The sequence below is a fragment of the Cololabis saira genome, chromosome 14 (genome assembly GCF_033807715.1).
Source record: "Cololabis saira isolate AMF1-May2022 chromosome 14, fColSai1.1, whole genome shotgun sequence".
In the NCBI taxonomy this organism is placed as follows: domain Eukaryota; kingdom Metazoa; phylum Chordata; class Actinopteri; order Beloniformes; family Belonidae; genus Cololabis; species Cololabis saira.
Window position 1 is genome coordinate 39,885,846 of NC_084600.1, and position 26,092 is coordinate 39,911,937.

General features: G+C 36.3%; 1 protein-coding gene across 2 annotated transcripts; it reads right to left on the reverse strand.

Annotated features, from left to right (window-relative positions):
* Positions 1-1,139: 1,139 nt before the first annotated feature.
* Positions 1,140-25,869, reverse strand: LOC133460083 (brain mitochondrial carrier protein 1-like). 2 transcript variants are annotated; one of them, XM_061740605.1, is made up of 9 exons: positions 25,735-25,869; positions 24,948-25,052; positions 23,056-23,194; positions 21,986-22,080; positions 11,230-11,315; positions 10,065-10,160; positions 8,113-8,237; positions 7,821-8,034; positions 1,140-5,492 (listed from the first exon to the last, which is right to left on the reverse strand). In XM_061740605.1, exons 2-9 carry the CDS (start codon positions 25,009-25,011, stop codon positions 5,451-5,453), a joined length of 861 nt encoding a protein of 286 aa, XP_061596589.1. In that variant the 5' UTR covers positions 25,012-25,052; positions 25,735-25,869; the 3' UTR covers positions 1,140-5,450. The 2 variants fall into 2 exon arrangements, with proteins under 2 accessions (XP_061596589.1, XP_061596588.1); XM_061740604.1 differs by lacking the exon at positions 25,735-25,869 and having other exon boundaries at positions 24,948-25,128.
* Between the last annotated feature and the right edge of the window lie 223 nt (positions 25,870-26,092).

The window sequence follows — 26,092 nt, forward strand, 5'->3', positions numbered from 1 at the left end:
CAGGATCCGGCACAAATTAAGCCCTAAGATAAGATTCTTATTATATCTTATTATCTTATCAGAACCTTCCAGCCTGGCGATCTCCCTCCAGCAGCTGACACTTTATTGAGGTTCTTGTATTGGAATGACTGTTTCCTACAGCGCTTTCAACTTTTTTTTCAACTTTCAACCGGCTTTCAAAGCGACCGACGGGAAGAAAATAGAAGCAGGGCGTGCGACAAAAGTCCAGCTAAAACGACGCTGCGTCGCTCGCAACCAGTGTAGACAGTGCAATAAAAATAAAGCAATGGAACTGTTTTTGACGCTGACTCTCGCTCGCGTCGCATGCAGTGTGTATATTTACAATATACTGTGGACATCTGAATAAAAACCTCATAAATAGATTGAATCAAAGCGCTCTCCAGCTCTGCGTCTTTTTCTCCTCAGATCATGCCGAGCACAGAATCTTCTGACGCTCATTTCTGAGCCTTGCAGGAGACCCATCTGCTGCAACGTGCAGGAAATGTCATTGTGCGTCAAACCGCTGTGGAACAAGTCCTTAATCAATCTTTAAAAAATAATCATTAATCTGTTGTTTCAGCGCCGCCATGGTAACCATGGTTACCCAACTGCCGCGTACAGAGCCATTTCCGAGTCACGTAAACCCGATCAATTAAATATTAAAATCAAACTTCCCCTGGAGAGAATTGTCACAGGAATGCCTGTCAAATATCCAGAACTAAGTTCACTCGGTTGTAAATGCCAGCTTCCGGTGCACGAATATGAATAAACGGTTGTTTTTGGTTCGTTTTTTCCTTCCTGTTGACTAGTAATTTCATTTTTCTTATATGAAATAGAAAACGAAAATAAAAGCGTATTTTGAATCTTTGTTAAGTCATATTAACACAGAAAAAGAAAAAATGCAGTGTAATTCAATATTTGTTTTTTGTTTTAAAAGGAAAATCAAATAAACCAATCGTTTTTTGTTTTTTGATTCCCACTCATGACGGAAAAATCCAATGACCAAAAGATACACGGACCGTAGTATACTCCAAGATCTCACACTTTCATGTGGAACATGAACAGATCAGATAATCTCTACTTCCACGTCCCACCTCAACTCACTGGATACAAAGAAAAACAGGAGAAAAAAACCCACTCTGTATATTTTATTGGAGTGAACAGTAATTCATTATAAAGCCAAGTCATTATGTGAAAGAAAAAAAAAACAACATAAAACCTCCACCGTTGACATTCATCAAGTAAAGGAGCAAGAAGGAGAAGGAGAGCGATAATACAAGCCGAGCAGATGCCACACAGGAATATACGAGATATAAGCTCCACCCAAAATATTTTACCATCGGATGGAGGGGAAATAAATTTAGGCATCGCAGGAAGTTGGACCTGTTAATTGGAGGAAGGGGAACTTGGCGCTACGATGTTTTAACATTGGTCGCTATGAGACAGGAAGTGAAATCCAGATGTGTGGAACTTGTATCCTGCTACCAGTGCACATGAAAAACTAATCAGATAAAACTGCAGGCAGGTAAACAGACGGATGCGTCTGTGGGTAAATCTGATCCCGGTAAACAGCAGAACTCCTAAAACGAAAAACAATTACAACACAATCATAAAACCTTTGGCCGTTTCAAAGGCTGGACAGTTCTAACCCTGCTTTCATGTGACAGTTGAGAGTAGAAACATGTCCATTTTTAATCATAAATGCCTTAAACATCAGTTAGTCACATCAAGTAAATATTGGCTGAGATGACTTTGCGATAAGAGAATGTTTTCATAAATAGAAACGTGACAGAAGCCGTATAATTCCGTCAGGTATCAAAACAACATTCACATTTACAACACTGTGCAAATAAACTTAAAATAAAGCAAACAAAAAGAAACATTGTGACTCACAGTTTTAACATTTGTGCACATGAATCAGCACATCGTTCTGAATCCAGAAGACTGATATGAAAACGCTTTCAAATTCACCACATTCTGCTGTGAAACTTAAATGTTTTATCTCTTTAGCTACTCATGAAAAAGGGTATGAAAACAAAAAACCCATCAAATAGAAATGTTTATTCTCATGCAGCAAAGACACAACCCACAGTGCTGGTGTTACTAGAAGTAAAATATCATAATCTCTTAAGTCTTTTTGATTTATAGTTTTTAAAGCGAGACCAAAAATTTGAAGTAAACACATTTGAACTTTCAGCAAATCTAAAAAAAAAAAAAAAAAAGAAACTTTGAATTTGAATTTTGGACAAATCTATTTTGAAATCAGAGATAAAAGCCATTTTCATTCATTTTTTTTCCTCCCCCTCTGCTTTGATTCTCAGACGTATCCACGGCAACCACAACATCCACGTCTAACCTGAATCCCGTTCACAGTAGAGTTCTGATTCCAGCACCAGGCACCTGTTGGTGACTAAACTGCAAAGCAAACCGTGAACACATGTAAAGTTTCATGCTGTAGTTTTAACTGAAAAAGCAGCACTAGCCTGAACACACGTGAGAAACTTCAACATTTTTAAAACGCCTTTATTCAAATGAAAGCAGTTCTCGCGTCGCCTGCACCCCTCCACTTCACGCTGGCCTCTTCCCAGGTTTCTACACTCAGATCGCAGCAGATCGTCCGTCAGCTGGTAAAACTACAGAGAACTAACCAAAAAGCCTCAACACATCAGTTCACAAGAAAGCAGCACTTTGCCACAATTCAGTTTTTAAAAATAACCTTTAAATCAAATGCTTAAAAGGCTCAGTAAAGTTTCATTTCAGAGATCCAAGGCTAAACTGAATGTAATGACATTAATAATAACACGACTGCCAGAACAGTCTGAGGACAAAGAAACTGACAACTCAGTTCGGTAACAACAGACTAGAAAGGGCAGTGGAAAGAAATGTTCACACAGACTGATGTAGAATAAATAAATAAATAAATAAAAGAAATGAGGCTGTAATACTCGGATGAGTCCATAAATCTATTCAAAACACCTTTTCCAATACAATTAAAAGTAAAATTGGCCTTTTAAACTAGAAAAACTACCCGTAACCTGAAGATTCAGGTCGAACTGGCTCCAAATGTCCCCCAGTGAAACGCGCTGACGCAGCTGCTCTGTTTGAAAACAAACCAATATCGTATCAAAATACATGTTACGCTGTTCTGGAGACTCTCATAAGATCAGGTTGGAAGACATTATCCTAATTTTATGCCCTCCTTTAATAAATTATTTTCATTAAAAGCCGGGGAAGCAGCTCGATTAAAGGCAGGGTAAGCCATTTTTCGATGAGATGAACATGCAGATCGGGGGCAGACTGTTCTTTTCCCTTTTACGGATTCAGGGTTGTATAAAGATTGTTGTAAAAAAAAATTGGGGTTAGAAATAATTTAAAATTGCTTACCCTTTAAATCCAAATTTAAGTTTGTGAGTGAATAAAAATAAGGACGACGAGGTGTGTGAATGGGATTGACAACAGCGGGGCAGAGCAGGAAAAAGACGTCTGGACATGCAGGTTCGGAGCAGACTTCAAGCGTCATCAAAAGTAATATTAAAACTTAAAAAAATAAAAATAAAAATGTACAGGCCGTGGAAGCTGCACTCTTTGCAGGAATTACCTTCCAACTCACCATGTTTACAGTGGGGGTTTTTGGACTCATGTTGAGTTCAGAGAATGCAGCTCACAGCTCATTTTCTGATCCAACAGCAGCAGCTTTTTACAGAGAAACGTCTGCTAGAAACACAGTTTGGCACAAAGGAGAGCGTGACAGAAGCAGCATTGTACCGTATGTACATGTGCTTTAAATATAATACACCCACGTCTACGCGTGAGTGCGTCTGTACAGACATTTACAGAAGTCTTGCCCGCCGTCTCACCGCGTCCAGAGGGAACAATCTCACAAGAATCTACCGATTCCTGTGAAATTACTCAAGTTTTGTTTAAAAAAAATAAAATAATATAGGCATAAATATTTTAATTCAAAAAAAGCAAGTGTCTCTCTTTTTTCCCCTCATTTGAGGCTTTGGCTCAGAATTGTGATGTTTAAACATGAAAGGCTTTTAAGATCGTTGGTGTTCTAATGTCTTTTCCATCATCAACGACAATATTAAAAATTATAAAAAAGAATAAATAGATGTAATAGATGTGTTGTTGTAAAACTGGGCCCTTTGAAATGACCTTTTTTTTGTGGCGTCACAGCCGGGGGAGCCTAAAGGACCGTCCACACCAAGAACAGAAGAACAAGACAGAGAAACTTCCATCAAATCACTTTCTTCTCATTATTCATATTATTTATTTTGAGAATAATTTAATGCCGAGTTTATGGATTCTGGAAATTGATGCTGTAGGTAGGAACTCTGCCTTAAGTCAGAAAAAACAGGTGACTGGTAAGTACAGGTTCAATTTATATTGTATTTGGTCACAAATTACACAAAAAAAAGGGTCTAGATTTACCAACGATACCCTGCCGCGCGATCTTTGGTGCTAATTATGGAGCCAAATCAAGGCCAAAAGTTTTGCTAATTTGAAAATAAAATTGTAATTGAAAAACTAAGATTTGAACCTGAAAATTCAAGTTTTGATCATGAACTTATTTTCAATTTTTTTTTTTCAGTATCAGATCTTTTTTCAGGTTTTTTTCCAGTTTCAGACTTTTGGCCCTGATCTGGCGTAGGGGGCGTGGAATCATGAAACTGAACTGAAATAAAAAGATCTGAAACTGAAAAAAAGATCTGATACTAAAAAAAAAAAAAATTGAAACTGTAAAAAAATAAGTTCATGATCAAAACTTGAATTTTCAGGTTCAAATCTTAGTTTTTCCAATTACAATTTTATTTTCAAATTAGCAAAACTTTTGGCCTTGATTTGGCTCCATACTAATGGAGTTTATCCTGATATTAACAAAAAACCGACTTCGGCTCGTACAGAAATGTGGATAAAACCTTTCCTCTTGCCGTGGACGGACCTTAACTTTTTCAGAGAGCTGTTATTTCCTCTCTTTTTTACATCAACCACCTGTGGTGGTCAACCTGTCAATTCTTCTGCTCTTTTACATTAATCTGTAACATTCAACAGTTCAATTATCTTTCCAACATCATTATTAAAAAGAAATCTGAACAGATATTTTATCAATAAATACTCGAGACTCCAGTGGGAATCCCGAGCACAGAGTAAGAAATCTGTCAACGTTCTTTCCTCTGCTACAAGCACACACTTAGGTGCCTGAGGAGTGTCAAAGGTGGGACTTCAAACGCAACAGTCATACAAACGTTGTCAAAAACAGAAACGGACGATAAATAAAACCCTACAAAAGAAGATCTGAATCTGGCCACGTGATCCGTACGATGCGTCGTTCCCGTTGATTTGAGGGGGGTGTGAGTGTGGCGGTAACAAACAAAGCTGCTGTGCTCACGCTCCTCTCGTCTCCGATTCAGTCTCAGCGGCGAGTGCGGTCCCGCGCTCGGCTCCCGTTAGAACGGCAGCTTCTTCAGCTGCTCGAAGGTGATGAAGAACTGAGGAGGACGTTGAGAAAAACCTTTTGATTTAGATCACAATAAGATACGATCAGAACACGACAATGTCGAGGGATTTATCAAGATATGGCAGCCCGTTCTGGACAAAGTGGACCCCCTTGGAGTGAACCTTGGTTTACCTAGCTAACATGATGTGAAATAACTACAGCATGCCCTAGCAATTCGGACATCATTATGCCAGTCTGATGGTGTGTGTTTTGTTTTGTCTAGTTTTTATTATTTCCGTATTTGTCTTACTCTGCCCCACTACTACTTTTTGTTTTGTTTTGTGTTGTGTGTTTTTTTCTTACTGGGGTATTATGTCTGTTTAGTGTGTCCTGCTGAGTTTTGTTCTCTTATTAATATGTTCCATTTTGGGGAGGAAAAAAAAAAATGGTTCTATAAAAGTGCTGAAGAGAAATACTTGTAATGCTGTCAGAACCTCAATAAAGAGAAGTTAAAAAAAAAAAAAAAAGATACAATCAGAAGCTTTTGAGAAAAGTTTGTCCTTTTGTTCTTCCTTGCTCTAATTTAACTCTCTATTATAGCTTAATCTTTTTTAGTTAGTTAGATAATATTTATTTCGGTCAATCAGAAACGTAAAAATCAACAAACAAGATAACACAGGTTTTTCCCTGGTCAACATTGTGATTATTTTGATCGAAAAGGTCTGGGCTTTGAACAAATGAAGTATCATAAGTCTACACAAAATAATACTAATACTAATAATAATAATAATAATAATAATAATAATAATAATAATAGTAATAATAACAATAATGACGATGATGATAATAATAATAGTAATAATAATAATAATAATAATAATAATAGCTTAAATAACTGTAATAATAGTAATAGTAATTATAATGATAATAATAATAGCTCTGAAAGCAGAAAGTGAAAAGATGCTAAGGAAAACGACAAAACCAATTTAAGTTGTCATTTCATCTCATGCATGTGTGCATTCTTCTTTGTTTGCTTATTGTGCCCCTATATATATATATATATATATATGTGTCCATTACCTTTGCTTTGAGTAATATCTTGTATGCTTTTATTGAGTTTGCTAGTTTAAGGTCGTTATCTAATGAGTTCCACAGTTTTACTCCTAAATGGGATAAACATCTGCCCTTTGTATTTGTTCTTATTGCTGTTGTGTCAAACATTGCTGTTCCCCTGAGGTCATAGCTTAATCTTCCCTCATCTTAATTACTACAACATTGTTTGGGCTTCGACACATTCAAAATATATTAATAAATTATTGATTCAAAAAAGGTTTCTCAGAATGATATCACATGCAAACAGATATCTGCTCCCTTTTCATTAAATATTAATTATTACCCATCAATAAAATTAACATTTTTCAAACATGTTTATTTATGTTCAAATTTAAAAATTATATACAAGATCTTCCTTCTTCTTTTCATAATTTCTTTTGTGTTAATTCCGTTACTCATTCTTATGCCACAAGGGACAAAGATGATTTTAATTTACCGTTTTGTAGAACATGTAAACATCAATCTTTCATCACTTTCAGACGCCCCCACTTGTGGAATTCACTCAATAAATCTCTTAAATCATCACAATCCTTGCCAATATTCAAAAAACATTTAAAGAACTTTCTTATTGTTTCATCTTTGTAGTGTTTATTATTTAATCTTTTGTGTTTTTACTCCCCATTGTGTAGTTTTTTTTTTTTTTTATTCATATATGAAAAGGTTTCTATATAAGCCACCAGGCTTCTTCCTTTCCTTGCATGTTATTTCAATGTTTTTACATTTATTGTTCAATTTGTCTTATATTGCTAAATAAATAAACTAAACTAAGCTGCTCGGTAGCCTGACGTAAAACTCTCAAACAAGCAGCTTTAATCATATTTGGGTAAAACTCAGACATTTCACATTTTAAGTGCAAATAAAGGTTTACTAATCAAAGCAGCGAACTAATTCAACTAAAATAATGATTGACTTGTTGCAGATTTTTATACATTCCTGTAAAGAAAATGTGACACCCGGTGACCCAGAGTGCAATAACCTTTGCCCGCTAAATACCTTACGTATTTTTGCACATGTAAATATTATCCGTTTTTTTGTGTTTACTATTTTTTCTCTTGTACATTGCTAATTTTTCTACATTTTATATTGCTCTTTTCTTTATTATTTAGCTATTTATCAGTTATTTCTATTTACATTTTTTGTATATTCCGTTGAGCGTGTGTGTGTTTGGCTGCTGCACGACTGAATTTCTCCTCTGGGAGATCAATAAAGTCTTCTCTTCTATTCTATTGTCCCTCAGAAAACAAGCTTGTGTGTATTCAAAGGATACGATGATGTTCCAAGGTCCCAGTCGCAGCCAGTTGGGCCAGAATCCCTTATAGAGGGCGAAGAATCCCTCGTTCTTCCACGTCTTCATCAGCCCATCCAGGGTGCCTTTGTACATGGGGCTCCCAGACAAAACCCGCTGGTTCATCATCCGCGTCCTGACCACGTCCACGGGGTTTGACGCCAGCGCGCCCGCCAGGCCGCACGTAAAACTGGAGCTGCGTGCAGATAAAAGCTGTGGTCAGTACAGAGAAGCAGATGCCGCTCTCTCCTGGTAAGAAAAGAACCGAACTTACATGAAATGGGTCAGGATGGTGTCGCCCATGACGCCAGAGCGAAGGAGGTGCTTCTTGGTGATGTCATAGACTGGAAGTTCCACCCCGACTACGATGGCTGCCCGTTGTGCCGTCGGGATGACGCCCTGAGGAAGAGGAGGATGACTTTTAGTTATGAATTAGTAGGGGGGTAACAATACACTAATCTCACGATACGGTACACGATAGAGGTCACGATAACGATACGATATTATAGCAGTATTTTTTTAACAACCTTGAATGAGGAACACATGGTCTTTTATTTGAAAGACACAAAATACAAAACAATACTGTACATTTGCCCTATTGTTCCAGTTTGTAATGCTTTATAACTGTTTAAGTTTTAAAGAGAAAAGCCAGGCCAACCATTTTCCACAAACTGAACTAAAAGTAAATGTCAGGTTTGCATTATGCATCTTCAGTTTCATACAAGTACAAATATTTTGCCACAAACTGAATAGTTTCTCTCATGTACGATTTGACTTTTTTCTTTTCCAGAAATTTAACAACTAAACTTAAATAAATAAATACATACAATTTTACATCATAAAAAAGATTAGTTCATGCTCCCCTTATAATTGTAAGAGGAGATTTATATTTGTTAAGAAGGTTATTTTGGTAATTCAGGGTTCATTATTTTATAAATATATTCTTTATATTCTGATGAATGAATTAGTGACTCTGAATTTCTCTGCGTTTTATCTTTTGCATTTTCCATGCGATGAACTGGTGAGTCCACCCTTCAATAGGGGTGTAACAATATATCGTGCCATGAAATTTCGCGATACAAAAACGTCACGATACGTGTCGTGGAGGTGACAAACTGTATCGCGATATTGGGTTATTAATATTAATCGCGCATCCGACCACGTGTGCCGACCGCGCCTCGACCCGCGGACCAAAATCTTACTCCTCTCAGAAGAAACTAGTACCGTTTTGCGGTCGCGATCACGGGACTCTTGGGGGTTTTGAGCTCTGAACTTTTACTTATGTAAGTCTGGTGTAGAGTTAAGCCTTACCTTATTAAATTAAACCTTTTTGGGGTCGTGAGCAGGATAAACACGGGGAAACTTCTGCTGAGTTCCAGTGTACTTTAATGTCCCTCAACAGTGTAGGATTTTAGAACATCAACACAGCACCTAGTGCCGTACTGTGGCGTATCACTCCGCCCAATCTAAAACAGACTACCGTAATCACTACAGATAAACTGACTAGTGTCATTATAGTCCCTGATTTACATCAGAATATAAAGAATATATTTATAAAATAATGAACCCTGAATTACCAAAATAAACTTCTTAACAAAAATAAATCTCCTCTTACACTTATAAGGTGAGCATGAATCAATCTTTTTTATGATGTAAAATTGTATGCATTTATTTACTTTTAGTTGTTAAATTTCTGGAAAAGAAAAAAGTCAAATCATACATGAGAGAAACTATTCAGTTTGTGGCTAAATATTTGTACTTGTATGAAACTGAAGATGCAAAATGCAAACCTGACATTTACTTTTAGTTCAGTTTGTGGAAAATGGTTGGCCTGGCTTTCTCTTTAAAACTTAAACAGTTATAAAGCATTACAAACTGTAACAATAGGGCAAATGCACAGCATTGTTTTGTATTTTGTGTCTTTCAAATAAAAGACATTTTTTTCCAGTCATATGTTCCTCATTCAAGGTTGTTAAAAAAATACTGCTATAATATCGTATCGTTATCGTGACCTCAATATCGCGTATCGTACCGTATCGTGAGATTAGTGTATCGTTACACCCCTAGTGTTTTATCTTTTGCATTTTCCATGCGATGAACTGGTGACTCCACCCTCCAACAACTGGCTGAGCCTGCAGCTTTCCATAACTCTGAACTTGATGGACTGGTTATAGAAAATCAATTACAGACACTTTCACGCAGCTAGTCCCAACTTCCTGAACTCACTCTCCACAGCCCCTTGGTGCCCTCCGTCTGGTAGATGTTGACGAAGTTGGACAACATGCTTCCCTGCAGCAGGCTGCCCTGCGCCTGCATTCTGATCTGCAACAAACAAAGACATACAAATATAAAAAACATGACACAATCTGCTGTGAAGCCACTGGACTGTTTCCAAACCTACTCTGTCCTGATGGTTAGCGTCGATTGGTATCGGCATTGACCTTTTCAGAAGCTGTAGCTCCATTTTCAATGAACAATCATTACACCGCTGCCTGAAATCTATGCTACTTCAACTTGACAGCCATGTAGGTGTATTGTTTTTCTTCCAAGGGTGAATTTTCACCCTGGAAGCAATGTTTACTTCTTTGTTTTAATATTTTTATTAGGGGGTAAGGCACAGTAGAACAGGAATAAAAAAAAGATATACAGTCTACCTCCTAGGATGTTTTTTGTTTTGTTTTTTTGATTCAAGAACAGAACATTAGACATTTCAACGAAAATAATGACAAATAAATGAAAATTATTTTAAGTTTTTAAGTAATTAAGTATTAAAGCTACACAGTATAAATAAAAAAATAGATTAAAACGGGAGAAAAAAAAAACAGAAAAAAACCCAAAGCAAAAAAAAAAAAAAAAAAAAAAAAAACATAGGAAAAGTAAATAAATAAATAAAAAGGAGGAAGAAAGAGAGAAATGAGAGAAGAGAAGGAGGGGGGATCCATCAATCAGGAGGCAGGGACTGGACAGAGTGGAAGAATGTAAGAAAGGGAAGCCACTTATTATAAAATTTGTTACAACTACCCTTCAGTCAATATCTAATCTTTTCCAGCTTCAGAAAAAACATGGTATCGTTGAGCCACTGAGTACTAAAAGGAGCCTTAGTTGACTTAGCAATGTTTACTTCTGTCAATCAAGTGTGATAAGTCCTGTTATCTGGTAAACCAAAATGAGTTGATGTGTTCTAACATGTAAAATCAAGGATTTGGACTGAATAGTTGGCCAGAAAGTAATTAAAACTACTATTCTTGGCAAGTTAGTAGTCAAACAGGAAAAAAAACAACAATCTGCATACGAAATGAACATTTTTTTGCAAACTTGTATTAGTGTCCAGTCATGGGATCTGGCACAAAAATGCAGATCTGAGAGTCTGAGCTCAGCCTTCAGCAGTCACCTTGAGGACGTCCGTGGGGTTGGCAAGAGACGAAGACAGCACTCCAGACACAACTCCACAGAAGACATTGATGACCATGGTCTCATCTGTCAGAGGAAGAAAGGGACACAAAATAGCATTAATAGAAAGGCAGCCAGAAACAACCAACGGCACACAGAAACAAAGATTAGCCAAGAGTCTAATAGTGAAGCTCCGATTAAGAGACAGAAATTGCCTAGTTTATTTTTAACAGACTGGTTGATCTTGTTTGGGACAAAACATTTTTTCTAATTATCTGGCATAATGACTCTGTTAAACTATATTTCCCTAAATTAAAAAGAAACAAACATGTCTTCTTAACATTCAAAGCCAGAAATACAAATAAAAGAGCTTTGAAATGCTCATACATTGTTGAGCATTGTATGCAGATTATATCATATTCACTGTTTACATAAGGGGTGCAGCGATTAGTCGATGTTGTCGACAAAAATTTATAATATAAGTAGTCGTCAATGGAGTAAATTGTTGACCATTTTCAGCAAAAAAAAAAAGAAAAGAGGGAAACAAAACAAAAAACAGAGCGGGTCATCAGCCTTCCTTCCCATCTCTGCTGAGATTAGTCAATGACTAATCAGAATAGTCGTTAGTTGCAGCCCTACATGCATCCGAATAGGGCTGTATTTTGTTAAAATGGTTCTCAAATACTGTAAGATATGAAGTTTATTCATTCAAGATTTAACAAAAGAAGGAAAGGAAATAATATAAATTTTAATTTCTAGATACCTTAATGTTCATGCAGAGGCATTAAAGGACTTTATGTAGCAATACCACATCTGACCAGTTGGGGGCATAATGATCTGCCACAGTGACAAAAGAGCCACATGCTACAAACTTGTTTTAATCTACTTTAACTATACGTTTATAGCTCTCTCATGCAGCGAGCAGAACCAAACCTGGAGGTGTTCAGACCGCAAGCAAATCCTGAACTGGCCTTGTTTTTAAGTCTATGATGCTGGTCCAGCACTATTGAATAACAATGATTTATTCATTTATTTATACTAAAATGTTTTTTTTTTTATATACTAAAAAGTCATTTTCAAGAGACACGTGTTTTACATTTCAAATAATAAAAAATAATTATTAAATACGCAATGAAGTTCCTTATAATCAAGAGTTACATGGACATCATCACTATGATAGTAAATATAAGCAGAAATTCATTTAGAACAGGAGATTATTGACATATTATTCTAATTACTACAGTATAATTATTATTCACTGCTCTGGCCTCTAGTCCACATAAAGGATTAGGGGTGGAGCTTTGACATTATTATTGTGACATTACAATAAACGCTTTAGTTTGTGACAAAAAAACTAAAATCATGCCAGAGAATTGCAATCTCAATTTTAAGCAAAAAAAATTGGGATTCTCATTTTGTCCATAATAGTGCAGCCCTAACGTTTAGTTTAATTAACAAATGCATCACGGTCGGTCTTTGTACCCAAATCTTTTTATCTTAAACTATCAAAGAGATATTTTTATAAAAGTATGCTAATAAAATTTGCCAGAACTATGATTTCTGAGCATACGGTTCTGCAAAAAGAGCCAGACGATAAAATAAAAAAAACAACTTACAAATAGTCAAATATTCTAAGCAATTGAAATAATTAAAAACAAAAATTAGATTTTTTTTTTGCACATGAATGCTCACATCAGCAGTGACCTACATGGGTGGAGTTAAAGGACTTTTCAACAGTCAATAACTCCACCCCCCTGGCTCACCGAGCAGATCAAAAATGAACATTAGAGTTATTGGAAACTGGAAACTGGAACCGAAGCAGAGCAACTGTAAATTGTCTGTAATTACTGTAATTAGCAACCACTCAGCAGAGTTTGTCAGTGTTATCTCATTAGTAGCAACCAAGAATTGTGTCTAAAATGGAGAAAAAAAAAGAAGGGGGAAGGAAAGTTAGGAAGATAGAGTTTAGAAACAATAGTTACAGCAATCCTTGATCAATCTGACCAACAGTTAGTGTGGCGGTCCTCGCGCCGCTCATTTTATCTGCAGGGGAACAGGCGTTCGATCGCACCACAACCACAGGGCAAACCCAAGCCTGGATCAAAACAAGCATTTAAAACACAGCGGCACAATCGTGGCACGAGGCAACAGGAAAGGAAATCAATCAACAGGAACCAGAGAAAAAGTGCTTTGTATTTGGAAGATATTATAAAAGGTGGAAAAACTAAAATGTAAAAACTCTTCAGATTCTGAACCATTAGGTATATAGTAAATTTAAAAAAATATATATATTTTTTTAATTTACAGTGATTCATTGGTTCTGATCCATTTAAAGATGCTTCGTTATTTGGCTGTCAATCTTTAGTGTAATTGGAATTGAAGAAACAGTAAAGTAAAAGTGTTAATTTCTGAAATTAACATGTTTTTCGTGCATAACATATATTGAACGGTGGCTCTTGATTGAAGCTTTTTAAAGCATATCGTTCCCAACCCTTTAGAAGAGAGCTTAAAAACATGTAAAATATATTTCAACTTTTCTAGGAGTTTGATATTTAAAAAAGTTTCTATCAATTTTTAGGGGGACTCATGATGAAATGTATAGACAGATTTTTCCTGTGTTCAACCCATCATTGTGTCCAGTTGCAAAGGAGTGCTTGTTGGAAGTTCCCCATACAGCAAGTTCAATTATTATACTTAAAACGGGTTAACAACAGTTGACTCTTAGTTAATCCTGATTCTCCATGAGTTTAGTTTTTCCAGGTCAATAGTACTGTAAATGTTGATGAAACAACAATTTTACTTTACTACAACCACCACTATAGTGAGGCATAGTGACGAGACACACTTAAAGCGGACCTATTATGGCATCTAATACCTATTTTAAACAGGCCTTGAATGTCTTAAAAACAAGCTTTTAATTGTTTTTGCTAAATAAATTGGAAATTCAGCCTCTAAACCATGTCTTTATCTTCCCATTCTATAACATCATTATCTATGCAGGATTCTGAGTGGGCGGGGCTATGATAATGAGGCTCTGTGCTGATTGGCTGCCTGAATGACGCGATACACCGCTACGAAAAAATGGTGGAAGCTCTGGCCGGCGGAGTTACACCGTGTCATAACACCGTGTCATAACACCGCGTCATAACACCGCGTCATAACACCGCGTCATAACACCGCGTCATAACACCGCGTCATAACACTGTGTGATGCAAGCGAGCGTCAGCGACAAAATCATCCGGGCGGCTGTACAGACTCTGCAGAATTCTCTGCAGAAAAACGTGTTTTTTCATAATAGGTCCCCTTTAAGGATGGCTAAAATGTTGTTGGCAGATAAGGAAGCAATCGGTCAATAGGGAAATGTCACAAAATGAAGCAGATAAAGAGGGAGCCCAGGAAAAGTGGTCATACATTTCCTGAGAAACAGGAACCAGAAACAGCCTGGCACCAGCCATTTAATGATAAAAGCAGCACCAACCCGTTTGACTGCCAACTGAACTGACTTTATGTGCAGACTGAACATGGACCCACCAGCCGAGCCCCTTCATCTCTTGACACGTTAAGGCTACGTTTGCACTTATTTAATTTGAAATGTTTTTCTTAGGCCTGAATGATTCAACGTCTCCTGAATCCAGAGTTTCAAATTATGCAAAATCTATTTAATAATATGCCTATGGTTGCACTTCTTGTTCATGAAATATAAATTTCATACTTTCTCATTTGTGCACTCAAGTGTAAAGCAAAGGAAGAATTTCAGTGTACAAAGAAAGTTGCTTATTGATTGTGTCTGCACCATGACGGCCTGATCCCTTCTTACCCGATCAAAACACCAGCTGACGTCAGACTTTTTAATGCAAAGCTTCAGCTTTGATCAATACTAATGACGACAAGATACACCAGTTCACAAGATTCACTAAGATTGATGTACTTGTGGCAGCAAAATTAGACACGGCTCCTTTTTCCCTTTTCAGAAACGTTTATCGACTGTAACGTTTCACATGACGGCAACAAAACAGATAATTTCTATCAATCCTGAATTAAAGTGGGTGTGTTTGCGTGGTGTTGATGTGCTGCTGACTCACAAGGTACAATAAAAGACTATACAGGACTGTCTCAGAAAATTAGAATATTGTGATTTTTTGTAATGCAATTACAAAATCAAAAATGCCATACATTCTGGATTCATTACAAATCAACTGAAATATTGCAAGCCTTTTATTATTTTAATATTGCTGATCATGGCTTACAGCTTAAAGGGAAAGTTCGTTTTTTTACAACCTGGACCTTATTTATGACATTTTTTATGGTTGTATACTCACCCAGAAAAGTTTGGTGTGATTTGGAGTCCTTCGGAAGATATTAGGAGTTTTTTTGCGAGCTGCTTCTCCGTGTAATGGAGCGCATGAGGGCATAGACGGACGCAGACGATGCAGCATCTAAATAACACATGATTGCCGCGAAACTCTTCATTTCTTTTATGAATCACTAGATCTGCTTCCAGGACCTGTTGTAACATTGTTTGTAAACAAGACCTCTGAACTCATGACGTCATCTCTGTGTGCGCACTCTGTCCTCCGTTCAGTGAGCTCTTCAGCCGTATACTCCGGCTCAAAACGGTAAGGACGTCCATCATATTCAAAGTCGTCGTCCACAACCTCAGAATTTGACAAATATTCAGACATGTTTCAAATAACTAACAGTAAACTAACAGTAGCGTGAGGTTTCTGTACACGGAGCTGCGTCTGCGATGCGCGCACAGAGATGACGTCATGAGTTCAGAGGTCTTGTTTACAAACGGATTTGTTTAATACACAGACCGCGCCACAATGTTACAACAGGTCCTGGAAGCAGATCTAGTGATTCATAAAAGAAATGAACGAGTTTCGTGGCAATCATGTGTTATTTAGACGCTGCATCGTCTGCGTCCGTCTATGCCCTCATGCGCTCCATTACACGGAGAAGCAGCTCGCAAAAAAACTCCTAATATCTTCCGAAGGACTCCAAATCACACCAAACTTTTCTGGGTGAGTATACAACCATAAAAAATGTCATAAATAAGGTCCAGGTTGTAAAAAACCGAACTTTCCCTTTAAGAAAACTCAAATATCCTATCTCAAAAAATTAGAATATTCTGGGAATCTTAATCTTAAACTGTAAACCATAATCAGCAATATCAAAATAATAAAAGATTTGCAATATTTCAGTTGATTTGTAATGAATCCAGAATGTATGACATTTTTGTTTTTGTAATTGCATTACAGAAAATCACAATATTCAAATTTTCTGAGACAGTCCTGTACAAGGAAAAGGAATCCACCCTATCCTGGACAAAGATAGAGCCCTGATGCTGAACTGTAAAAGCCTCCCTCTACCTTGGAACGGCCTCATTCAGTCCTACTGTACTTGGCTGCACAGAAAGGCCAGGCCATAATCAGCAATATCAAAATAATAAAAGATTTGCAATATTTCAGTTGATTTGTAATGAATCCAGAATGTATGACTTTTTTTTTTTTTTTTTTTTTTTTTTAAATTGCATTACAGAAAATAAAGAACTTTATCACAATATTCAAATTTTCTGAGACAGTCCTGTAAACGATCCTAATTATCTTAAAAGTAGTGATTATTATAAACAGTGATCCAACAAGGCCTACAGGATGGTGATTGCAAAAGATTTTAAATCAGCTTGTTCTCTCATTTCTCAAGCTCTTTGGCCACATACCCGCTGCCGTAAAACTGTAATAACTCATCTTCTACCTCGGTATCCCATCGGTGCAGACTGCAGCTAGAGACTAAATGCTGATTAAAAAAAACCCATCCCACTGCACTCAAAGCCAGATGTCAGCAAGAGTTATCAAGTTTCCCAAGCAGCAGAAAATGAGCATTTTTCCTCCACTTTCCTATTTCTGTCTCTTTTTCTCCAACCCTTTGTTCCCAGAAGCAAAATTATCGCAGGCAGATTAACATGCTGATTGTGCTTCAGGATGCAGTTTAAGATAAAGGGTAAAGATAAATAACATCCAGCTTTTCTTTGATGGGAAGGTTATTCAACAGAAATAACTATATAACATAAATGTTCCAGCACGGATATCAGCAGGGTTTAACTGCATTCTGCACTATTCTGCAGTGATCCTATTGGTACGACATGACAACCTGAGCTCTGATGGTTCATAAAGTTAAGTGCAATTAGCTTCTGTGACGCTATTGATTTCTAGACGGAAAGCCTCTGGTGAATAGTCCGAATTCATCTCAGCTGTAGTAAGATATCATTTTTCATGATACAAGAAACTTACACCAAACAGTCGATTTGCATCTGAAATAGCCCAAGAGAAATATAGAAGAGAGGCCATATGGTATTTGTGCTGTTTGAAGGAAGAAAAATATGCTGAAAAAGAATCTCAGAATGAGAATAATGGCCGTGAAACTAGTAAACATTTCAATATTTCACCTGACACAAAGCAAAGTGAGAAAAATATAATGGGAAATATTTACTCAAATACTAAGAGTTTATATATCATTATAGAGATTACATAAAGGTTGACTTTTTCTTTTTAATCATAACTACTATGATAGTTACTATCATTACTAATTCATGTAATTAAAAACTATATATATATATATATTAATATATATATAAAAACTATATACAGGACTGTCTCAGAAAATTAGAATATTGTGATAAAGTCCTTTATTTTCTGTAATGCAAAAATGTCATACATTCTGGATTCATTACAAATCAACTGAAATATTGCAAGCCTTTTATTATTTTAATATTGCTGATCATGGCTTACAGCTTAAGAAAACTCAAATGTCCTATCTCAAAAAATTAGAATATTCTGGGAATCTTATCTAATCAGCAATATTAAAATAAAAGGCTTGACATATTTCAGTTGATTTGTAATGAATCCAGAATGTATGACATTTGATATTTAATTGCATTACAGAAAATAAAAGAACTTTATCACAATATTCTAATTTTCTGAGACAGTCCTGTATATGTCACCATTTTACAGCAGACACTGAAGTGCTGTAGTAAAACTCAACAGTATCCAAATATATTTATTGATTTATCAATAGGCCACAATGTACAGTTTAGAAAATATCTTGGAGGTAAGTGTTTAGAAAGTGCTCTGCCCTGAACATTCAGCTCTCTAGAGTTGTTGCATTTGTGCGAGAGCCAGTACTTTTTAAAGGTTTTTGGTTGCCGTTTCTAAAGAGGCTTGAACTAGCTGATCCCCCGCTGAACAATCATTCCCGTTTCCACCGTGGTGCCCCCTCTACCCCACCCATGATGGTGGACAAGAAACACAATTTCTTTAATCAGTAGTTGGAGGATGGGACATCATGGATGATGATATCATGCACAAAGTCAAAAACCTCTAGTCCTCAAGTTGGTCACACAAGATTTACCAATAAACACAAAATGTCATAGTTAACCTGTAATCCTACAAAGTGAAGTCTCATTGGTGCAGCTGCAGGTGCATGATGATCAGTAATTCATTCACTAAACGCACTAAAATAGCCTACATTTGAACATTTGAACACCCAACAGTGACCACTGAGTCTGAGGTGATAATCAGCGGCCTAGACTACCTGAACCAAGCTCAACAAGTCAAGAGCAGTGCCTAACTGTAGACCAGTTAAAAATTCTTAAAAACAAGCACCCATCTCAAACCATCAGCAAGGAAACTTCTAAATAGGCCTGTGTTGAAAAAAATCGATTGCCCAATTCTAAATCGATTCTCATATTAATTCCTAAAAATCGATTCATATGTCTAAAGATCGATTTTTTTTCCCCTTTCTTTTATTCATTTATGTATTTTTTTTCCATCATTACATTACAACTTTTGGTTATTTTTTTGTTTATCCCCAAAAAAGGAATGTTTTGTTGGACACGAGAATAACTGGTGCCATGTTTTTGCCTTTAAATATGTTTAAAGGTATGAAAACATTAAAGTTTTAGGTTATAATTGCATAAATTGTCTATATTTCATTACTTTATATACTGTCTTGGGGTTACATTTGCAAAAAATGCTAAAAACCAAATGCTCAAAAATTAAAAAACCAAAATAGACTGAAAATGGAACAAATAAAAACGGAATGTGGGAAAAAATAAAACCGATTTCATCCGTCTCTGTTTCCTCCCTGGATCTGTTTGGTAATTCTGTCCCACATGATGTTTCTGAAAGCAGTTCTATCAGCATTCTGGGAGCTGATTGGTCCTTACAGCATCATTAACTGCCAATACTTGCTGTTTAATCTCAATATAATACTAGTAGTAATATTTTGCATAACTACAGTCATATAATTCATGCAACAGCTCAAAAAACTGTTTTAATAACACTAACCCAAATCAATATCAGAATCGAATCGGATCAAATCTTGATAATCGATTCTGAATCTTAAGAATCGGAATCGAAACGATTCTTGACATTTGAATCGATCCCCAGCCCTACTTCTAAAATGTGCAGATTTTTTATCAGTGATCTGCTGCGTTTGTCAAAGCGACGGCGCTGGTGGATGCTGAGAATCACGAGCCCAGTCAGCTGCCAAGTTGTGTTTAAGTTGAAGGAGGTCAGTTGGAGAAGGAAGGGAAGGTTCACCAAGACCCTGGGAGAAAACTACTGAAAACACAATGAATAAGAGCCACGAACTAGAGACAAGCATGATGAGAGAGGGCTATAAAAGCAGAAGCAGCACGATGGAAGCGAGCAAGAAAGTGGTGAGACGATGTACAGGACCGTCTCAGAAAATTAGAATATTGTGATAAAGTTCTTTATTTTCTGTAATGCAATTAAAAAAAAAAAAAAAAAAAAGAAGTGTCATACGTTCTGGATTCATTACAAATCAACTTAAATATTACATGCCTTTTATTATTGCTGATTATGGCTTACAGTTTAAGATTAAGATTCCCAGAATATTCTAATTTTTTGAGATAGGATATTTTAGTTTTCTTAAGCTGTAAGCTATGATCAGCAATATTAAAATAATAAAAGGCTTGCAATATTTCAGTTGATTTGTAATGAATCCAGAATGTATGACATTTTTGTTTTTGTAATTGCATTACAGAAAATCACAATATTCTAATTTCGATTTTTTTGGTAAAACTACAAAAGACAATGGAATAAATTGTTTCAAATTTTTTATCTTTATTTTTAAAGAAAAATAGCAAACACATTTCCCTATTGGGAATGAAGTGCAATTGAAAGATACTGTAAATCCTCCTTGAGTTTAGTAAAGTGACAACATTTACAATTTTCTTGACCAAACAAAGATGACTAGACGAGCTCTGTCTGTAATGCAGCCAGCTGCAAAAAAGGAAAATCGATTTTCCAATTTTCCTTTTTTTAAACATAGTCTTGATTAATAAATCCGATTTAGATTTAAAATCGATTAATCACACAGCCCTAATTCTAATTTTCTGAGACAGTCATGTACAAGGAAACTGAATCCACCCAATCCTGGACAAAGATAGAGCCCTGATGCTGAACTGTAAAAGCCTCCCTCTACCTTGGAACGGCCTCATTCCTACTTGGCTGCACAGAAAGGTCAGGCCAGATATTTGCAGCCGGGCTACACTGGAGCGACTCTGTTAGGAACTGGAATTGACAATGGTAAAGGAAATGAGCTGACTCGGCCTCAACACGCTCAGATTTGGCTCAACAGTGTGAAAGCGGCTCCGGTAGGTTAACGAGGACTTTGGCTTCGCATAATTTACATCTCAACTGCACGTTGCAGGTGACTGAATCAGATAAAACCAATCAGAGCCAAAAATTACTGGTTCTCTGGGAACACTTTATGTTTTCCAGACTTACTTGTTTTAGTAGAAAATGTTTTCAAGATGTCGGCTTTCTGTTGTCAAACCATTACCTTCTTGAATTTTTAGTTTTCACCAGAACTGGGTAGAGTAGCCAAAAATTGTACTCAAGTAAAAGTACTGTTCCTTCAGAATAATATGACTCAAGTAGAAGTAAAAAGTAGTCATCCAAATAATTACTTGAGTAAAAGTAAAAAAGTACTTGGTGAAAAACTACTCAAGTACTGAGTAACTGTTGAGTAAGATCAGATTTTCTTTTTAACGCAACCATTCAAACAGACAAAAGTTCAAAATAATCATCTTCAGGCAAATTAAATCAATAAAATAATAAAATAAATTAAAATTAATAAAACATTGCTTAAATTAAAATAATCTTAAAGTAAATTCAAGTACTTTAATAAATAAAATAACAGAATAAAAAAATAAATTAAGCACAAGTAGCACAAGATTTCAAGCTTTTGTACTTTTCTTTTTTAACCAGGCAGAACTAGAACAAACATGAACTCATAGAAACTCTGTGTGTGTTTGAGTCTGTGTAAATGTGACAAAACATGCAAAAACAAACATTTTTCCCAAAGAATCACTCAGTGATGTCATGAGATTGACGCGTACGTGGATAAAAGAAAAGTAACAGCTCAACGTAGCCTAATGTAGCAGAGTAAGAGAAATAGTTTCTCCTTCACAAATCTACTCAAGTAAAAGTAAAAAGTACAGTGATTCAAAACTACTCCTAAAAGTACAAAATTTCCCAAAACTTACTCAAGTAAATGTAACGGAGTAAATGTAACTCGCTACTACCCACCTCTGGTTTTCACACAGTACCTATTTGAAACCTGTGAATCTAAAACGGCTCGTCTCCTTCTGTACAGAATAGGAACCACTTTGATAAAAGACTTAGGGAGAGAAGCAGAGGGCAGAATATCAGGTTAACAGTGATACTCGCCTTCTGGGTGAGTGACAAAGAACCTCTTCAGAGAATTGTATGTTCCTATCTTGATTGTCCCATAAGATGCTTGTCTCAGTAAAGCGGGGGAAATCCTGTTCAGACAAGTCAAATAAGAAAATTACTGAAAAGAGAACATTTTAACATATTTACCGGTAATACATTACTTCAAATAAAGGCTGGGCCTGTTTTAATGGCTGGGTGCAATGTGGATACAAAGAAATGAAGGTGACCTCTTATAATTGAAAAGAGGAGGCAAGGAATATGATTTTATTTGCTGTGCTTGCCAGGTAAGAACATGTTTTATTTTAAACAATGTTTTATTCAAATATGTTAATGACTTAATCATTCAGTTTTTTCTTTTTGGAAGCATTTGTCAGAGTAACATTATAATCCTACAATGGTGGAATGATAAATCAGTTGAATCAGTCTCGTTTGCTGTAAAATATGCACAAAATGTGCATTTTCACAATAAAAGCTCTGCAGACAAGTTTCCATTCACATAAATTCAGTCAGGATTTTAATTCGATGCAGTGCAGAAAGCGCTGGTTGTATTGACTGGATGATCCGTATTTAGTATCAGGGATGGATAGTCCAACTTGAAACTAAACATACACGGTAACAACATTTATGAAACGTCATTAAAATCAGCCAGCTCATGGATATGTTTAATTTTCCAACAAACAATCAATGCATTTTGTCGATATTGGAACTGGTGTCAATCTGTGTATTCCTTTTTTACATAGAGCATATCACAAGAGTGTGGTACCATGTAATCAAAGGATTTGTTTAACAGAACATAATAAATGCAAATCTTTCGAGCCCAAAAGAGGCGTGGACAGCTTGGACTGTTTTGAACTAAATTAAAAGGCCTGTAGCACTCAAATTTCAGATACCGGTAAATTATTTTCCCAACTTAAGAGGTCAACCCAATTTTAAACAAGATAAACTAATGAGCAACACAAACTTTGTCTGATTTGACAAAAAAAACAAACGAACAAGAAAAAACAAGAATGAATGTGAGCAAATCTCTGTTATAGATGCAGAATGTGATAAAGACATTTTCATACCCAGAATAAAGCGCCTTAATACCCTCCTCTTTGCCGATCTTAAAGAGGGCGTGGAACATGCCTCTGTAGCGTACCTCTGTGTACTGGGACTGACCCTGGACCTGCAGCCGGGTCTTTGTCAGGTCTATAGGAAATGTGCCTGGAGATGAAAAATAATCGGTTTACAGTCCACAGAAATGCTAGCACTAACGGTGACAAATTTTCCAGGCGTACTGAATGTTGTGACACTCACAAAAAAAAGCCATTCAAATGAAGATGAGATTTATAACACAAAAATGACATTTTGTAAGAAATACCAACTTAGTATATAGAGAAATAGAGAAAAACAAATAAAACTCCTTCATTTTGAAGTTTATCTATTTATTTATTTTATTTTAAAACAACTGAACTTAGCCAATGTGAGGATATATTTCCGATACAGAGTTGAAATCTGAAACCTTCCACTGTGACTCAGAAACATACTGATAACATCAGAGAGATGCAAACTGTGCCCAACTGCCACACGACATTATCTACCAAAAAAAAGCAGATTCAATTCTGACTTAGTGAGGTGTGCTCACCTAAATTTGCAGAATAATTCATGAATTTTAGCATCAAACACCTTAGGTTTCTTTTTTTTTCTTTTTAGTTTTTCTTTCTAGTCGATGTAATGCATGGTACACAATAAACATTTTTAAAAGGATTTGACAAATTACCCCGTTTTATATTCACACACACACACACACACACACACACACACACACACACACACACACACACACACACACACACACACACACACACACACACACACACACACACACAAAAGTAAATAAAGACACAAAACTTAACAAACCCCCCAAAACACACACACTATAAAATACATAATTATAAACACGTCCCAAAGTAAGTACCAATTACCAATCAAACTCTGACTGAAGACAATAATAGGAAAAATAAAGTAATAAAATAAAATACAGGACACACAAAACAACAACAAAAATAATAAAATAAAATGAAATGAAATAAATAGAAAATAATAAAAAATAAAATAAACAGACATAAGAGGAACCCTAAATAAAAAAATAAAATAGAAATGGTTAGCAATATCATACTTCCCTATACAGGACTGTCTCAGAAAATTAGAATATTGTGATAAAGTTCTTTATTTTCTGTAATGAAGTTAAAAAAACAAAAATGTCATACATTCTGGATTCATTACAAATCAACTGAAATATTGCAAGCCTTTTATTATTTTAATATTGCTGATTATGGTTTACAGTTTAAGATTAAGATTCCCAGAATATTCTAATTTTTTGAGATAGGATATTTGAGTTTTCTTAAGCTGTAAGCCATGATCAGCAATATTAAAATAATAAAAGGCTTGCAATATTTCAGTTGATTTGTAATGAATCCAGAATGTATGACATTTTTGCATTACAGAAAATAAAGAACTTTATCACAATATTCTAATTTTCTGATACAGTCCTGTATGTTATGCACGAAAAACATGTTAATTTCAGAAATTAACACTTTTACTTTACTGTTTCTTCAGTTCAAATTCTGTGACACTAAAGATTGACAGTCAAATAACAAAGTATCTTTGTAATGAATCCAGAATGTATGACATTTTTGTTTTTGTAATTGCATTACAGAAAATCACAATATTCTAATTTTCTGAGACAGTCCTGTAATTAAATTAAATTAATGTACCTTAGATTTCTAATTAGATGCATGGATCAGTTTCCTCCAAAGTGGCCACCACCACTCACCAGACAATAATGCTGCATTTTTTCATATAGCTGCACATTTCTGACACTGACATTACAGTTTTTGCATAATAAAGATATTTCAGCACACAACATGCTTCAGTAATATGCAAGCCAGTCAGTGCGATCTGGTGCATCACGTACCGAATTCTGCGACAATCGAGGCCATCCCTCCGTAGATGAACGGTTTCCAGTTCAGGCTGGCCATCTCCTCCTCTGCAGCCGCAGCCTCTACCAGCTGCAGCCCCGCTAGAAACAGGATCAGACCAAGACACAGGTCAACGCAGTTCTGCAGCCTCTGACAATACCGCATGTCGACAGCCATTGAGATTCTAATGATGCTACAGATCGGCCAGGCGCCCTCAGCATCAGCATCCCAGCAGTACTGCGCCGGAAAGAGACGCCGTCTCCAGCTGAACACTGAGAGGCGAGGCGTCAAATGCGTTGACGGGTTTCTATTGGCCGCCGGGTGTGTCAATCAAACGTCTGAGCGCGCTCATTGGCTGAGAGGGCAGACGGTGGGCGGGCGCTCGGTGTGTCAATCAAACGTTGGAGCGCGCTCATTGGCTGAGAGAGAAAACGGGGGGCGGGCAATCGGTGTGTCAATCAAACGTCTGAGCGCGTTCATTGGCTAAGAGGGCAGACGGTGGGCGGGGCCTCGGTAATAGCAACAGTATCACGGGATAAGTTATTTATCAGTAATGCCGGCGATTTAAACAAGAAAAAAAAGTCAGCTTTATAAACAAAATGAGTATCAATGCACTTTTCAATTATAGTCTAATTAAACGAAAAGCATGCGTGTTATAGTGCCTTTATCGTAGAAATATCCGTCCTTCAAGAGGAAGCAGATGGCGCCGCATGGCTAACTACTCAACTATCAGCGCCGGCAATTATTTAATTATTGTCACATTTAGCAGGAAAGTAGACATACCTGGGGTGTAAAAGAAAAGCTGGGACCGGCTATTTTATCTTGCGTTGACTCGGTGCATTATCATGCATTTGCTTTGATAAACTTTGAGCCGGAAACTTCTGGTCGTTGTTAGCTTCCCATTTCAGCTCTCATTAACTTCCGTCAAGAGAAACTACAACTACACGACTTCCGGTTACGCCTTCAAAATAAAACGCCCATTTTCATTAACTGTCGGTAAACAAGGTCATATCGGTCATTATTGTTGAATAAATAAATGATTTAATGTGGAAAAATATCTAACACTGTCTTTTTTTCACTGGAAGTAGCAAATACAGTGGAAATAATTCATATTAGATTGATGGATGGATGATGGATGGAT

Excerpts from the sequence above, each read along its gene's own strand:
- LOC133460083 (XM_061740604.1), bottom strand. The coding sequence starts at position 25,128 with ATGGCTGTCGACATGCGGTATTGTCAGAGGCTGCAGAACTGCGTTGAC. Across the intron at positions 8,035-8,112 it reads ACCATCCTGACCCATTTCAT|CTCCAGTTTTACGTGCGGCC; the intron begins GTAAGTTCGGTT and ends ATCTGCACGCAG. Across the intron at positions 5,493-7,820 it reads TGGGACCTTGGAACATCATC|TTCTTCATCACCTTCGAGCA; the intron begins GTATCCTTTGAA and ends CGTCCTCCTCAG.